Source organism: Emys orbicularis, chromosome 6, assembly GCF_028017835.1.
Source record: "Emys orbicularis isolate rEmyOrb1 chromosome 6, rEmyOrb1.hap1, whole genome shotgun sequence".
Taxonomy (NCBI): Eukaryota; Metazoa; Chordata; order Testudines; family Emydidae; genus Emys; species Emys orbicularis.
Genome location: NC_088688.1, coordinates 34,560,026 through 34,576,933, shown reverse-complemented (window position 1 = coordinate 34,576,933; position 16,908 = coordinate 34,560,026). Strand labels below are relative to the sequence as shown.

The following is a 16,908-nucleotide window of genomic DNA, read 5'->3' as shown; positions in this document are numbered from 1 at the left end:
GGCAGTATGTAACAAATGGGAAAATGGTATTTTTAATTTTTGTGTGGCCTATTCAGCCAAGAGTGAACTGGGAAACACAGGAAGAACAGCTAGCTGGGAGTAGCTCTTGGTTTCCTTCCCTATTCCTTTGGAGCGTATCTCCAAGGGATACAATTTCTTCCAGTAGTCAGAAAGGCAGCCTCTCAATAGGAGGAATCTGCTGAGTCCAGAAGTACTGATTGCCAGGTTTTCTGTTGGTCACAGGAAACCTAGCTTAGTAGGTTTTTGGCACTGCACTACACATCAGATTTCCAGCATAAATTAATGATGGCCAGGAATTCAGAGTAAATGAGCAAGAATGTGTCAATTTCCTTATTTCAATGATTACCGAACCTGATCGAACACAGTAACATTGTGTAGTGAAGAAAAGTGCTAGCCAACATAGTGCTGGCAGGGCAGGCTAGGACACGTGTTCAACACGTCACCTAATCATTATTAAAACACTGGTTCTTAAGATCAAAGGCAACTCAAACTCCCCCCCGTTTTTGATCTTACGATGAAGAAATAATAATTAAACTGACATGATGCTGAGCACCATTTCGCTTGGACTGCTGCCTGCGATGTCATAGTCATGCTGGCTAACTTGATTCTCCACAACCACCTTCAAACACAGGGAGATTCTGCCGTACAGACCAGCCCCTAGAGCTGGGGAAATTCTGTTTTTGTCCTTTTGCTTTGGAGGAACTTGCGGTCTCTTACCTGTGTATGTAGGTGATGTAAGCCGTAGAAGTGGAATCCTAGGGCAGGATAATGCAACTGTAGAAGTTTCCCTTCTTCAAAGAAGAAAAGGGGAGGAGTGAGACAATTTTTGGTTTGATGCCCAATTTCTTGCAGAGGCCTGGGGGTTGCTGCCTTCACTGAAAGTGTATTACACCATTTGAAAAGAGGCAAAGGAATTAGGTAAGGTTCATGCTGGAAGCTTTATATAACCATGAAGTCACATCAAGGACATAATGCTCACAACCCTCAACCTCAGTGGAATTAAGCATTAGGAATGATCTAAACTCCTTAAACTCCAGCTGCCCTTCAGACTCCTTGATAAACAAAGAACAAAACCCGCCAGAGCTAATGAATCAGCAGAGTTTTCATAAGGATAAGATGTGGTAGTGAAGACGCTGCTTGCGAGGAGAGTATTGAGTATTTTAGTAAAGCGCTGAGTACAATTAGCATAAAAAGAGTCTGCAAGTGAGACCTGCTGGATGCTTATGCACACAGTGCACTAAACTGCCCAGAAAGGCTATAAATGTGTACGTGAACTTTCCCTCCGTTGTGCTGAATCCTTGAATGAACATGAGACAAGAAGATTCCTTTCACTGACATACATGCTTCATATCACGAAATGACATGACCCACTGGTAGTACGGGCAAGCAATCGCCTTTCCTTGTGTTCTCCACAGCCCTAAAAGTTCAAAAATATCTACAGGCCTGTCTACATTGAACAGAGCCCTAACAGGTAACCAAGCAAGGTTACAAAGCTCGTGAAGTATTTATACTCAGCACAGGATGTGAATCGTATTTGCTCTCTCCTTACCAGTTACAGTCTAACAGTATGTCATTTAAGAATGTGCGGAACTTAAGTCTTAGACTTCTCAGCCCAACTATTATCACTGCTAATACCTTTGTGAGTATCATAGGGCAGAGGACAGACCAAAGTGCAATGTTTTCTTTTGCTAGTGACTATTTCTGCTGGCAAACCACAAACCGATGATGACAGTGCTAATGGGAAGGAGCTTCTAAATCTCTGCTAGATCCACCATTGTTATTAGGCTTCATGCAGAAATTTTGATAAGAGTATAAGCTAGTGTCTTCATCCCACTGTTCTGGCCTCCTTATGATCTTAAGGTGGCCTAAACTCCTCTCCATCTTCTTACTATGAAGATCAGGGGTACAGAGTACTGAGTACCTTTCTTGAAACACAAGTTCTACTGCCAGAACTTTAGGAAGTGAGATATAGCAGCCAGTATTGTGCGTTTCTTGACATCTTGAGATCTGTGCTGAACTTTATACTGAAGTGGATTGACTCCCATCTGCTTGTGAAGAGTGATACCCTGTCCTTATTTCTAGGAACCCTACTGCAGACACACCAATGGTTTGGAGTGGAAGGAGGGACTAGTCCCATTCCTGGGTCCAGGCTTCCCCTTGGTGATGCATACCTAGGTTTACCCCTGGAGTCAGGAGTCTCTTCTCTGGTACCTTTGCTGTGGATAAAACTAGGAAGGCTTGTAGCCCTTTTTTGGGTTTTGTTGTAGGGAGTGAAATCTTTGGCTATTGTCAATCACCACTTTCTTAGCAAGCCTCTCCCCAAACAAGATTCTACCTGAGAATTTTAAGGCACAAAGAAGAAAAGGGAGAACAAAGAGCAAGAATGCAAAATTATGCAGCTGTTTTGAAGGGGGACATCACTGGGAAAACAAATAGGTGGGAGCTGGGGAAGGAATAAATTCTCTGAAGTGGCTGCACCTAAGAAACTACCAACTGCCTAAGAGGGTCTTCTGCGGATTAATATTTGTATGGCACTTTGCAAAGTATTATTAATATTTAATTCTCACTCAGTTCTTTACTCATTTTTCCTCCCATAAATTAAAGCTTGGATCATGGTGCATCACAAAAAAGTAATAAAATAATATGAATAGCCTTACAATGTTATTGAGGAAGAAGTCAATTGTAACACTATAGAAGTTAACATTTTGTACAGCACCAAACCAAGCTTAGTAAGCAAAAAGTAAACTAAAGAATCTTCTAGTGTTCCATTTTCAAAGGAAAATAGTTTTTGATAACCCATGTAGTTTTCTGAGCTGGCAACAGAACAAACAAAACAATAAAATACAAAATAATATCAGTAGGGATCAGCTTTCTAAAATGTTGATAGCTGAGACTCTGGCATCAAGTTAAAAGGTTTGAAAGAATTCCCTACAAGGCTTTAAAAAATACAAGTTTCACATTCTGTGCTCTCCACTAAATCAAACTGCATGCACAGTGTCCCTAAAGTATCTACCAGAGACGAGCTAGAAAATTAGACCACCACATTTTTACTTGTCAGTAAGCAATACGCAAATATTCCTGAGTGCATTAGACACTGAACTGAATCTAATGGATTCTCTCATCAGAATATAAATCAAGTCCCTTTGCATCTCATATTTTAAAAATCAAACTATCAGGAAAACAACTTTGTTCCTTTAGATGTCAAAATGAATCATCTTTGTTGACTTTGTTATGGAAACAAAAAACTGATTTTACTACGGCAACTCAATGAATCGGGCGGGGGAGAACTGACCTCCTGTAATCACAATTGAAATTAAATCAGGATGTATATTTATTAAAGCTGACTTAAGTAAAGAATCTTCCCTATCTAGTACATTTTTAAGACTCCCTCCTAGCTTCTTTCCAAAATATTTTCTCCTCTGACTTTGTAATTAAGTGCTAAGGACTTAACTTTTACAAAACTAAAATTATGAAGCAAAAATCTCCACTTTCCCTTGCATACTATTTTGCTGGTCATCATTAACTGATGTAACAAGAGTTATAGATTTGTTGAGGCAAACATTTCTGCTTTGAATAAGAAAACGGAGCATTAAAATTCTTCTTGTAAGCACAATATACTGCAATGTTTAGGATTTCTGTGTTTTATAAATGCTACTCTTTTTGGTTAAATAAATTGGTTATTTATTATCAAGGGGTCAGTCAAATTTTTTATAGTTTCCAAATTACCAAACAGTTAAGTAGACTTAAAATGATTTCTACACAAACTAGAAAAAGTTTGTGGTTTTCTATTACAGAGAAAGCAAATACTTGAAATATCTGGCTTGAGTAACTTTACAGTACTTTCAGAAGGATATTCAGAACCAACTTTGGGCCTTTCAGATTCCTAATTTTCTCCCAACAGAAGAATGCAAACTTTAACTACATCACAAAGAACAGAAGTCAATCACACAGAATTTGTGAACTGTACCACACTAACATTTCATAAAATGGAAGTTTTAAAGCAACATACCTTCAAAGACATCGGTCATTTTGCAGATGTGAGCAAAAGTAGCTCCATTCGCCCATGTGTATACTACATCCATCAGGTTGGGTCTGAAGGAGTTTAGGTAATTTTCCTCATCGATTTCCAATTTAGCTTCTGCTGAAACTTTGGCAATTCTTTTAGCACATTCCTTTAGCAATAAAAGGTTTAGTTTTAAAATCAAGTTGCACTGTGACAAATTCTTCAAAATCAGAAACTAACTCATTGTTTATACTAGAATTTGAAATCTCATTAGAATAAATGTAACCAAGCAATTTACAGTGCAGTTATTAACTTGTATGTTAAAATCTAAGAATGATACATGTTAATTGGCCAAGCTCATGAAGGCCTTACATGCAACTTGATGGCATTTCTCTGTTTACGTGTGTCTGAACATAATATGATAACTTTTGAACTCTGCATCTGATCAATTTCAAAATGTTAGGTAATGTGTTCTAGGCCATCAACAGCCAGAACCCTACTGATTTCGGGGAAAAGTGGAAAACCAAAAAGGGGAAAACAAGAGGCACATGAAGCCGATGCATCTGGTTAGCAGAGACACAGCTTCAAGGATCTCTTCAGTTGTCTATAGCTGTGGCTCTCTACCGGGGGTATGCGTACTCCTGGTGGTACACAGAGGTCTTCCAGGGGTTACATTAATTCATCTAGGTATTTGCCTAGTTTTACAACAGGCTACATAAAAAGCACTAGAGAAGTTAGTGCAAACTAAAATTTCATACAGACAATGACTTGTTTATACTCCTCTAAATACTATACACTGAAATGTAAATACAATGTTTATATTCCAATTGATTTATTTTATAATTATATGGTAAAAATGAGAAAGTCAGCAATTTTTTCAGTAATGGTGTGCTGTGAAACTTTTGTAAGTAGTTTTTAAGTGAGGTGAAACTTGGGGATACACAAGACTAAACTCCTGAAAGGGGTACAGTAGTCTTGAAAGGTTGAGAGCCACTAGTCTATAGAGCAAACATGTCATTGAACGCACCCAAATAAACACCTTACTGCACACCACCACCCTGCTCATCCTCCCAATAGAATTTAACATGTTGACACCCTGGAATGACTTTTATCCCAGACTAACAATAATGGGGTGGTGGAGGGAATGGGGGCATGCATATAGCCCCTAGCATGGGGGAAGAATAGGGGACCCTGTTATAGGGGAGGAGAGAATATGGGGGGCACAACCCCTAATGGGGGGGGGAAGCTTGTGGGATCCTGGTATGGAGAAGGGGGCATACAGAGTCCCTGGCCAGGGGGAAGGGAGAGTGGAGGGCACTGGAATTCACAGCAAACCCCTGGCTGTGGGGAGCTGCAGGGAGTCCCAGAAATAGATGGGGATGGGAGGGTGGCACACATGGAGCCCTCAGGGGGTGGGAATGGAAGAATTCACAGAGTCCCTGGTGTGTGCAATAAGCTTGAACTACAGAAGCTACGACCCTCTAATTTGCACAGGCCTCAAAAAAAGACTGTATAACCAAGAATAACAAAATCCACTATTATGATGGCAAAGTCTTGTGCTAGTATAATTAGACAAAGAATTCACCAATTTTACCAGAATTAAATCTCACTCCTGCACTTACGCATATGCTTAACTTTATGCCAGTGAGCTGTCCCACTGAATTCAAAGCTTTTCACTGGAAAACTTACCTGCATTTGGCGAAGCGGTCCTGCCAATTGCTCTGTCAATTTGGGCATTTCGCTGGACTGAAAAAGAAAATATTAAACAAGCTCATGAGCTCCATATTCCCAATTTAAATCAAGTTAAATGCAAAATCAAACCTGCAACATTACCAGATATGTTAGTGCCACATTAAACCTTTCTAATGCCCTCTCACACCTGTTATCACAAATACTAGAATCTACTTCAAGTACGTTTATTTAAAAATAGAGCATCTATCTGTTTCTCCGGGTATCCTTAACATGAAAGTTAAAATATAAATTAACTGAACACAAAAGAAAGACTTTCAATAAAGAAAACATGCTAATGGGAATAAAAGGCATCCTTTTTCTGTACTATATACACTTAAGACAGTCCCTCTGTTAAAACTTAAGTTTGAATTTTCAATATTATAAATTATTCTAGAATGTACCAATCAACAGCCATTTTATTATGAATTTGAAGCTTCACTTTTAATTAAGAATGTAGAAAAATGTATAGGTGGAATTTTTATTTTTAAAAGAATGATGTATAAAGTGTCAATGGGTATGAATAAGAATCTCTAGGCTAATCAAGTGCAACAGCCTTGTGTGTCCTGCTTTGAGCCTGGATTCATTGCTGTTACTAATAGATTTTACAATCTATAATATGTTATTATGTGTTCTGTTACTGAACTTTCTATTACACCTGAGACATGGCGTACATAGGCATCACTCCCATTACAGTAAATTATTAGCATCTGCAACTCTTCACTTCTAGAGTCAACATAGGTGCCACATTTTGCTAGCCATCTGTAGCGATATCTTACATGAATTATTTTTTTTTAAATATGTTCAAAATACTAAGCATCACTACAGAAAAATACTTTGAATTTCTTCAAGTATCAGCTGCATAAATAGTGAAGTATTCAGCGCCTAGCATTAACAAACTGCAACACATTTACAGGAACTGGCTTTACTACTGTATGAATATTTATTTTGAATTTCAAAGGCCAGAAGTCCTTGCCAACAATTAGCACTACGAAGTGAATTAAAAATAAGATGTGTGATCTTGATACTTTTATGAAAGAGTAACTCTTACTTAAGTCCATCATATACAGTCATTACTATGACTTGCCTCTAATCCTCCTAGTGAGGATTCCACCCCCCACCCCCACAAAATACTGGAGTAAAATTAGAAAACTTCTTTCAGTTCTAAATGGGGGAAGTCTTTGTGAAATTAGTATAATTTTATAAGTCAGTAAACACAGAGATACTGTTTCTGACAAAAGCTGTATTTACTCCTCTCTCATAAGAGATGTCTTCTTAAACACATCAATCAAAATGTCCATGACTAGAACATTTTCTTTTATGTTGGAAAGCACAGAAACAGATGACTGAGCATTGCAGATTATGTCATTGAGCTTTATTTATTTAATCAGAAGCTAGTATAATGGGGCATCCAGGACAAGCTGTATGATTTAGAAAGTTTGGCAGGCAGAGGCTGGGTATTTCAAAGAGGTGACATGGCTCAGCCGTTATAAGAGGTGTATTTATATTTGCATCACATTTTAAAAGATGGCAAATGTGCCGGTGCAAAAAGTTAAAAAGGGCTAGGACCCTCCAGACTGCTATACATCTCAGACTTTTAGATTTTATCTGAAAAACTTGATCTTTGTATTGTGTTTTCTGCTTTTCGGCAGCTCTATTGGTGTCCACAAGAGCACAGGTCAGGATTCTAGACTTACATGTAAAAGTCAGAAATACCCTGCAGTTGTCAGTAGTGGCAACCCTAATACAAGTTTTGCTGTAAATCCAAATTTGCTACCTACACTGGAACCACAGCAGTGTCTTGACAGTTAAAGTTTTCAATGTAGGTATGATTTTCCCTCAAAACAGAGTGCATGCTGATGTGCTGCTCCTCCATTGAAATCTTCCTCTAGCTTCTTGGGAGGGGGGACCATACGCCTGTGTCAGGCTTGAGGCTCTTCATTAACAACCCCACTGCATGGGGACCAGACAGCAACAGATTAGTCACCCCAAGGGGTTTAGAGTCCTGAATCTTCATGAAAATATTTTAACAAAATCATTCATGTAAGACATACTAACAGATATTTTCAATTCCAATATTTTTTTTTAAACAACTTGATTGGGAAAAAAAAGTCCCTCTCCTGTGGGTTGAGATGAAAAGAGCTTCCACCCTTGTACATGAGAGGGCCTGTAGACCTACTTGGAATTTTCTTGAGTGGGGATCAAGCTAGGACCTCATTAGGCAGCTCCCTAAATAGGCTTACACCTGACAATTTTGAGGTATGCAGCTTTGGCCTTATGGTTTATGTCAGTGTTTATGCCTGGACACTGAGCTTGCTGCCAGCCTCATGGAGTCCATGGATTCATCCTTAGCTTCAGTGGTGATGGTGGATATTTCCTTTACTATCAACTTGAATTTAACATGTTAAGGCTTTTTAGGTCACTGCCCCAGAACATTATAGTTCTAGCAAAGTCTATGGCTGCCAATGAGTCTACAAGGGCTGCTGAAGAAGTTTAGAAGTCCTACTTAGGGTGGCTTCTTTTAGACATAGTGCAGAGATTAGCCTTCCTATGTGGTGCTCTGAGCAAGGCAGAAATTAAAACAGACACGCAAAGGAGGGAGCCCTGGAGTGGGAAAATCTTGCATGTGACTGGTCATCATTCTGCATGTCTGAGTGAGTGAGAAGGAGGAATTTTGCATGTATGCTGTCCCAGAAATTATCTTCATTAAAAAAAAAAAAAAAAGCCAACTCTCCCCCAAAATGAGACACTTCCACAGAAACTCAGTTTATGTCATCCAGCCTACTTATTGGCTGATAATTGCCATCACCCCTGTCTCCATTGACACCGAAGTTGTAAGAACCCTCAGTATTCCCAGTGATACTCACAGAGATTAGATGTAGGCATAACCAATTGTAATTTGTATTCCAAATACATGGTATACTCACTTCCTTTATACTACTTGCTCCTATTTAATTCAAAATAGATTGTTATACTTTCCAACCACGCTCCGGGAGAAGCCGTCATTCCCAAAATATAATTTAAACCTTGTCCTGTAGCTTCAAATCATGACCATGTACAATGACTCTGCTAGTATGTTTCACCTCAGAGTCTTATGTCTTTTTTAGATACGGTACCTATGACAACAGGCACTTGGAAGTACCCGAGTTAGATTATGTGAAGTAATTGAAGCTGTTGCTCACAAAGAGTGAGTGTGAGTGCGTGTGTTAAAGTAACGCTGCCACTCCAGGAGACGGATGGAAGTGCTATTGTCAGAGAGAAGAGGGATTGCTAAAATTTGATTTTATCACAACTTGCCAAATACTACTACTTTTTCTTTAGTTATATAAAAATTACTACCATAAGATGGTCCAAGAACCTTCCTGTACTTTCCCCTCATTCATGGATATCCTTTTAAAGACCGCTTTAGGCAAACAAAACAGACCACAATATTCCAGATGCAGCCTGACACTTTCCATAGGAGATACCATTATTTCTTTTCTTTGAAACTTATTTTCCTTTTCATACAACCTAATATGCTGCTAGACTCAGTTTGTGAAGCTGGGTACTGCAATCATCAGGGTACTGCTCATCACACAACTCAAACACATTTAATTTATTTTTTTTCCGTTGTATTTCACCATGTTTATAATTACCTAATTTTCTGGCAGTAAAAACTCACTTGATACTCCTCTCCCCCAGGACTTACTGTTATTAACTTCACGTCAATCAGCTTTTGATTTATCCTGCTGGGTTGATAATGATGCTTATAGTTTCAAAATTCACAATTGTCTTTGTAGTACCTTAAAGACTTTATCAGAAATGCAGGGAAGACCATCTACTCCTAGTGAATACTGTGACAGCTGTAGCAGAGGCAGGAGAATAGTCAATGCTTGACTAGAATTGGACCAGTCAACAAACCTCACTGGTCTGTACTTCAGTAAAGTGGAAACCGGGAAATCTGATTTCAGTGTGGGTCTGGTGTTTACTGGAACATGAATTTGGTTGTTCTACTATAGCTTTGATAGATAGAAACAAACAAATCTATGATTTCTGAAAAGTAACTCACATTCTCTTGAAATACAAAGCAGCTTAGTAATGCAGTTGCTTGTTCTGCAGATAAGTCATTGAAGAGCCCGTTAAACATCATTTCTGTCAGGAGCAGTTCATCAGCACTATAATGGAGAAAACGAGACGGAAGCTTGAGTAACAGACCTCTTAAAGTAGTATTTCTAATTCTATACATTTTGCATTATAAAGTACATTGCGTGCACAAGAGAGAATAGCTTTTTATTTTGACAGTTTACTGGAAAACTGAAAATTAATTTTGATTTGTCGAGGAAGGAAAAGGAGAAGCGAGAAAAGATGTTTCTGAAAAAAATCAAGTCCTTCTAAACCAAAAAAGCTTTACTTAGCCACAAAGAATCTCTTGCCAGTTTACAAGCGAATTGTTACAGTAGCTATGCCCAGTGTTAGTTATCACTTTGACAGCTAGGACATAAAGGAGATTATACAGATCCAGAGAAAGGACAACAGAATAATAAAAAAAAAGGGTTAGAACATTTGGTTTGTGATAAAGCCTTGAGAAACTGGGATTGCAATTGTTGGAGAAGAGACGGTTAACAGGATACAATTGACATTTTCATGATTTTATAGGATATAGCAAACAGTTCAGTGTGCTTATAAAATCTAAAGCAAACCTGGTCATGAGCTATATAAAAAACAGATCTGCAGACAAATCATGAGTTTTCTTTGATTGGGCATCAGCTAAAATACTGTTGCACTTTTACTTCAGGCTTTTTCTAGGCAAAACTCAAATGAAAATAAAAATGTAAAAGCTCAATACAGAAAAGTAGACAATTAGCAAACAATTCCTAAATTACATGGAAGTATGGAATTTCATAATTTCTTGTTATGTACTGCTTAATTCTACTGTGTTATCTGATGTAATAAGATACATCAGAATAGCAAGAAAGAATTAGGGCAACAATTTCATGGAGCAGGCACAAAAACAGCACCTACTGTGGTGTTAAGTTTTAAAAAAGAATTGTACTTACCAAGAATTACAAGCTTTTAGTGGCTATAGCCACTTGTACAAAATAAATCTGACAAATTTTCTGAGATATTGAAGTTTGATTTAATTGATACAGTTCCCATCCGAATCTTTTTTGAAATATCTGTTCTAACATGGTACATGCCTAGTAAATGCATTACCTTCTTACAATCACATTTATTGTTTTTCACACATCTATTCCTGCAGCCCTTTGGCATCAATTAAATTGTACTCTTCAGTAGTGTCAATGAACTGACATTAAAATAACTGTTGCTACACCTAAGAGTTTATGGGCAATCTGGATTAATGGAATACAAGGAACTGTGCTATAGAAATTTAGGAGGCCCTAGTTGTCATGGCATAAATGTATAATATTTGATACAGTAAATGTTACAGGAGACCAAGGCCCGGGCTTTGTAAAGAAAAGCCATTGTCCTGGCCTTTTAACAGATCATTTTCTTATCAGTTCAAATTTCCATTACATTTTATCTTTAGGATATTACAATCTTATTGCTTTCACTAGCTTATTCCTTTTTCTTTGGAAGGGATTAAAGAAAATCACTGTTCTCTATAATACACAGAAAATGTATTTTTAACATGTGCATTCCTATTAAAGGCTTTTAAAAGTGGCCTCTATCATGCTATAACTAGGATTAGAAATATAATATGTTAAGCATCAGCAGGGTTCAGCAAGGCATATGTATGCATAACACTTCCATAGGAACCTTCAGTTACCTGCTGATTTCACAAGCAACTCGTCCTTTCATCTCTATGACATCAGAAGATGTGGCAAAACCCAATCTTCTCAATACACGTTTGCGGCACTTGAGCTCATCCATTTGTAAGACAGTTCTGGCTTTCTTTAGTTCTCGCTTTGCTGTTCTAATATCCACTGCAATCTGTGAACCCCAGAAGTGTACAAAATTTTTCAGACCCTGTATTCTTAACACAGACACTTAAGACAACTTCAGCAGAATACAAAGATACAGATACACCTCTACCCTGATATAACGCGACCCGATAGAACACGAATTCGGATATAACGCGGTAAAACAGCGCTCTGGGGAGGCGGGGCTGCGCGCTCCGGCAGATCAAAGCAAGTTCAATGTAACGCGGTTTCACCTATAACGCGGTAAGATTTTTTGGCTCCCGAGGACAGCGTTATATCGGGGTAGAGGTGTAGTTGTATTTTAAAGACATGTACTAACAATAGGGCCTCCATCATCATAGTATATCTATACCCATAAGAGGATGGGAAATATTATCCCCATTTTACACACAGGGAATTGATGGACACACACACACACACACACACACACACACACACACACACACACAGGTGAAAGTCACACAAGAAGTCTGTGGAAGAGCTGGGAATTCTGAGTCCCAGGCTAGTGCCTTCACCACAAGGCCATCCAACAATAATCAAATACAAATAAATTGTGCCATAAAACTTGTAATAAACTGCTCCAATAGGATGACAGACGCCTTCTTGATGATAATTGTAGGGTAGGATAATCAGTTTCAAAATGAATAAATTTAAATCCTTTGATTCCAAGAGCTTTCCAACACTGCTGTCCCCAGCCCTCTTGGCACCACACAGTTAAGGAAGACTAGACTGGAGGCCTAATTCTAGGCTAATTTACAATCAGAGCCAGGCTCCGATACCAGGCCTAACTGGAGCTAAGTAGCACTTTAGTCCAACAGTCCTATTCATTTTAATGAGTATACTCACCGAAAAAGGGTGCTATTTCAGCATGAATAAGAATGGAAGAATTGGGCACTGAGTGACTTCTGTGGGATTACAATGAATGTAAGGCAGCAGAGAATTTGTCCCAGTGTGTGATTTCACTTATTTTGATTATCAAATATTTTATATGGATCAGTTTTTAAACAGTCTTTTACACCGTGCCTATCAATCTTTCTGGAATTGTTTTGGGAATAGTCTGAAAGTGTAGAAAAACTGGTCACTTTAAAGTATATCTGGCATATGTGAAAATGCACATTATTTGTATTATGCACATTGCTACTTAATTTTTCTTAATGATTAGGATTAGTGACAACTGAGCAGCATTCTGGTCCATGTCAATTTTTCCAGATAAATCTTTTTCAGATCAGATTTGCACACTTTCTATCAAATACCTCGAAGAGTAAAGCGTACTCCATGAAAACTCAGCCAGACCTACTGAGATTCTACAATATTGCTTTTGGGGGAGAGGGTGACTAACATTTTGCTTTCCAGATAAAATGTAATCAATGAGAGGGGCACACTTATTGGCTGTGCCTTCAGCTTATTGCTGATATAGTCCATCCCTCACCTGTGCTTTTCTTTCACAAAGCTTATATACAGTCTCCAAACTGGAATCATTGTGAAGTGGATGTGAATACATCCTATGTTCAAAAGCCTCTATTTTTTGGATGACTTTTTTCAGTCCTTGGTCTTTGATGCCCATGTCATCAATGGGGTCCAATAATGGTACTCCATCAGGGAACCGCTTCTGTACTTCCTGGAACAAAAAGATTTTAAAATGCACTTTTTGGAATGCAGACATTAGTAGCAACATAAGATTTTATAGATTAAAATGTACATTTAAAGGACAGACTGAAAAACAAAACAAATGGCACAATTAGACTATTTAAAGTATAGAAGAAACTTTTATTGAAGTTTCATATATGCTGAAACTAGGCACATTAGATTTCAGTTTTTAAAATAATCAGGTAAGTCATTTTGTTTGAAGGCAACCAATGTTTTACATGTATTCTGTTTCTAAAACACTAAATCTCAGATGACTGAAGACATGAAGCAAACCTGAATTTGAATGTGAGAAACAGTGTTCTCATGCCTTATTGTGTCTGGCTGTTTAGAGTATACTGCTTGTTTTGTTTTTTAAAATTCTTGTGGAAGTTACGTACCTGTATAGATTTTAACACACTTTGCCTATTGTCAATGGGCCTCAGGTCTTTGGGTATGTAAAGTCGGACACTGCTGATAGCTGAGAGAAGATGCACCAAAACAGGAACAACCTGACAACAACAAAAGAGTGCGGTAAATGATAAAGTAACAATACAGGAGATTTTTATTGATGCCTTTCAATCATTGTAAAATTCATTTTTCATTAATTTCTAACTTCTAGCAGAAAGCAAATTGTGATTTCTTTTGCAGATTATTCCAGAGTTGTAACAACTGTACACTGTATCCGGAACAGAATTAATAACCCATGTTGAAATGTTGGCTAAAGAATTCTTCCTACCCGATTTTGTAACAGATTTTCTGACCACATGAAACTAACTGAACAGTGGTGTCATGCTCAAATTATAATTAACTGCATGATCCCTCAGTGTTATGTTAGTTATTACTTTAGCAATAGTAGAAAAAGGCCCAGATTTTAAAAGGTATTTAGGCTTGGCTTTGGTCAGCGTTGCAAGACCTAAGTGATTTAGGAGCCTGATTTTCAAAAGGGTTTTAGGCTCTTGGGATTTAGTCTAAATGCTTAAAATCCCTTTAAAAAAAAAAGATTTATGCTCCTAAATCAGTTAGACATTGCAACACTGAGCACAGCAAAGCCTGTACACCTTTAAAAATCTGAGCCAAAGTCCCTTACGAAAAACTGTACATAAAATAAAGCCTACTTAAAATTCATTCTGTTCCTATTTTGGAGTCTTCACTTTTAAACTTGCAAAACAGACTATCATACAAATATGAATATGTGCTGTTTTACATTTTTGAAAATAATGTTCTAAATATGCAAGTAAGATGAGAAATGTCTTGCTTACGTAATAACTGAAAAGACCGAGCCCCTCTTTTTCCAAGGTTCAGTACAAAAGTTAAAGTATTAGTCGCTGAATGTTTTTAGTCTTCTCTCTGTTTAGCACACCTTGTTTCATTCTATTTTAAATAGTTCAGCCAATGTCTTTATAAATAACTTTCTTCTGGATCATTACTAGGCTTGAAAGGATTGGCTTTTTAATCGGTAAATGTCAGTAAATGCCAATTTCACCACACAGGGATGAAAAACAACAACAACAATAATAATAAATAATAATAGTAATTTAAATTTACAAATAGGTGAAGAAAGAAAATATGCTGCTTGAGAATGTATTAGAATTTGATTTAAGGATATCTACTCTATATTTTGACATGTGACATTGACAATTTGTGGTTTTATGGTTATAAAAAGCTTTACATTTTTAAATCTCAACATCTAGCATCATTAAATAATTGCCTGATCCCTCCCCTATTATCTGACTCCCTCTAAATTTTCATAGTTGCGGGAAATTATGAATATCAATAAAATTTGGAAAAAAGCTTAAAAATAAACAGATATTATATACTGAAATTATAAAATAAAAATTAAATTCTGCCAAGCTTAATTAAATAGTGCTTTAAAAAACAGAGGTTAATATGTCCTTGTCCTTGAAAGTCTATACAAAAATAAACAGCACAATCTTCTGAACTGTAACTAAGTCCAGTTAGTCAGTAGTCTCATGCATTTGCAAAACTTCTTTCAAATTCTTCAGATATGATGTACAAGTATGACTACCAACATGCCTCGCTAAGTCAATCCTGCTAATAGCTATCAAAATGTCTTCTGTATAACATGGTTTAAGAGCTTGTGCTGCATGTGTTGACAAACTTCCATCTTTCACATTACTGTAAACACTTATGTGACTGTTTTCAATGCAATACCTGAGAAAAGGGCATCCATATTTTAGCGTGTATATTCTCAACTTCTTTCATTACTTGTTTATACTCTGTTGCAATCTCCACTGCAATGTTTTTAGTAATTCACTGATCAGAGAACTTTGAAGGCATGTTTATTAAGCAGTTAGAAATAATCTTACCATTATGCAAGTGACAAAGTTCAATGGGTATGACAGAAGCATGAAATATCATTAAAAAGTTATTATGAAGTGTCCCCCATACATGTAATGGACATTATGCCTACTATTCAAAAGTTACTAGATATTAAGTCACCAAATCTTTAGAGAGTTTTGTAAGGCTTTCTGTTTCTGAAATCCGAATGCAAGGATATCAGAGTGAGACGTACTGTACACAAACTTTAGAAAAGTAACTTTAATACCTAAAACCACTTGAACACATGCTTTGCTGAGTTGGGGCCTATATTTGCACTATTCTCATCAGCAAGCATTTAAGCACCAATAATTCCCAATCTGTAAGTGTGAAAATGTTGTTAATAAGCTAACTCTGACTATCGTACTTCTGCATGTCCCAATTCTATTTAGCAAATTGTGACATGCATTTGTATTTCAGGGAAGAGTCTGTTATAGCAAAGTAGCAGCATTAAATTGTACTTTGTAGAAATATCATTAGAATTTGGCTTTAGGGATTTTGAAGAAATTAGTTTACCAAAGCAACTTCTACCATGGCCATTACAATAGCTTTATGGGCAGATAAGGTGGGTTCTATGTTTTACCACATACAAGAAAAAAAATATTTTCTGTGTGCAGCTAGATAGTTAAACCTAACATTCTACAAAACTCATTTACTCATAATTTAATAAACATCTCTGCAACTATTGGATTATTTTCCACGGTACATAGTAGGTTTATTTAAATAAAGGGCAAAAGTTAAAGTTAAAAAGCACTTCTTTAAAGTACATCAAAGATACAGCTTGCAATGCAAGCTTAATTGGAAGAGGACTGAAATCCTTGCACTTCAAAATAGGGTTCTGTCAGAACAAACACCACAAAACAGATTTTGCAGGTTTTCAGATAGTTTTCAATATACAAAGAACTACGATACTGCAGTCTTTTAAAATATATATCTTTCAAATTTCAGACTTAATTCCATTAAAGTGACTAACTAATAGTGCTGGCTTCATCAGCCACACAGTTTGTGGGCAGATGCTTTCCAAATTTTCCCATATTTTCCCCCCATGTTTTCTATCTGCCAATGCACCTCAATGTTCAACTATAACTCCACTGAACCCCAAAAAACAAAGAGTAAAAACAAAACAAAACAAACCCCTGCAAGAGTAAAATAACGCAGGCAGAAGTCCATCAGCAGAATGGAGGCTATCAAGTTTATTTCACTGAATGCAGCACGTATGATTACCTGCCTTGTGGGCGGGTGGCATATGCATGCATTCAGTACAAGCCACTC

The 16,908-nt window shown here is 37.3% G+C and overlaps 1 protein-coding gene across 1 annotated transcript in view; it reads right to left on the bottom strand.

The window, feature by feature from the left end:
* MTREX (Mtr4 exosome RNA helicase) overlaps positions 1 to 16,908 on the bottom strand; it is an 85,121-nt gene that overhangs the window by 6,392 nt on the left and 61,821 nt on the right. The window contains exons 20-25 of the mRNA XM_065406070.1: positions 13,698 to 13,808; positions 13,103 to 13,291; positions 11,520 to 11,683; positions 9,801 to 9,906; positions 5,714 to 5,770; positions 4,031 to 4,193 (exon numbers count right to left, since the gene is read on the bottom strand). Coding sequence (XP_065262142.1) covers positions 4,031 to 4,193; positions 5,714 to 5,770; positions 9,801 to 9,906; positions 11,520 to 11,683; positions 13,103 to 13,291; positions 13,698 to 13,808 — 790 coding nt within the window. The remainder of the gene's footprint in view (positions 1 to 4,030; positions 4,194 to 5,713; positions 5,771 to 9,800; positions 9,907 to 11,519; positions 11,684 to 13,102; positions 13,292 to 13,697; positions 13,809 to 16,908) is intronic.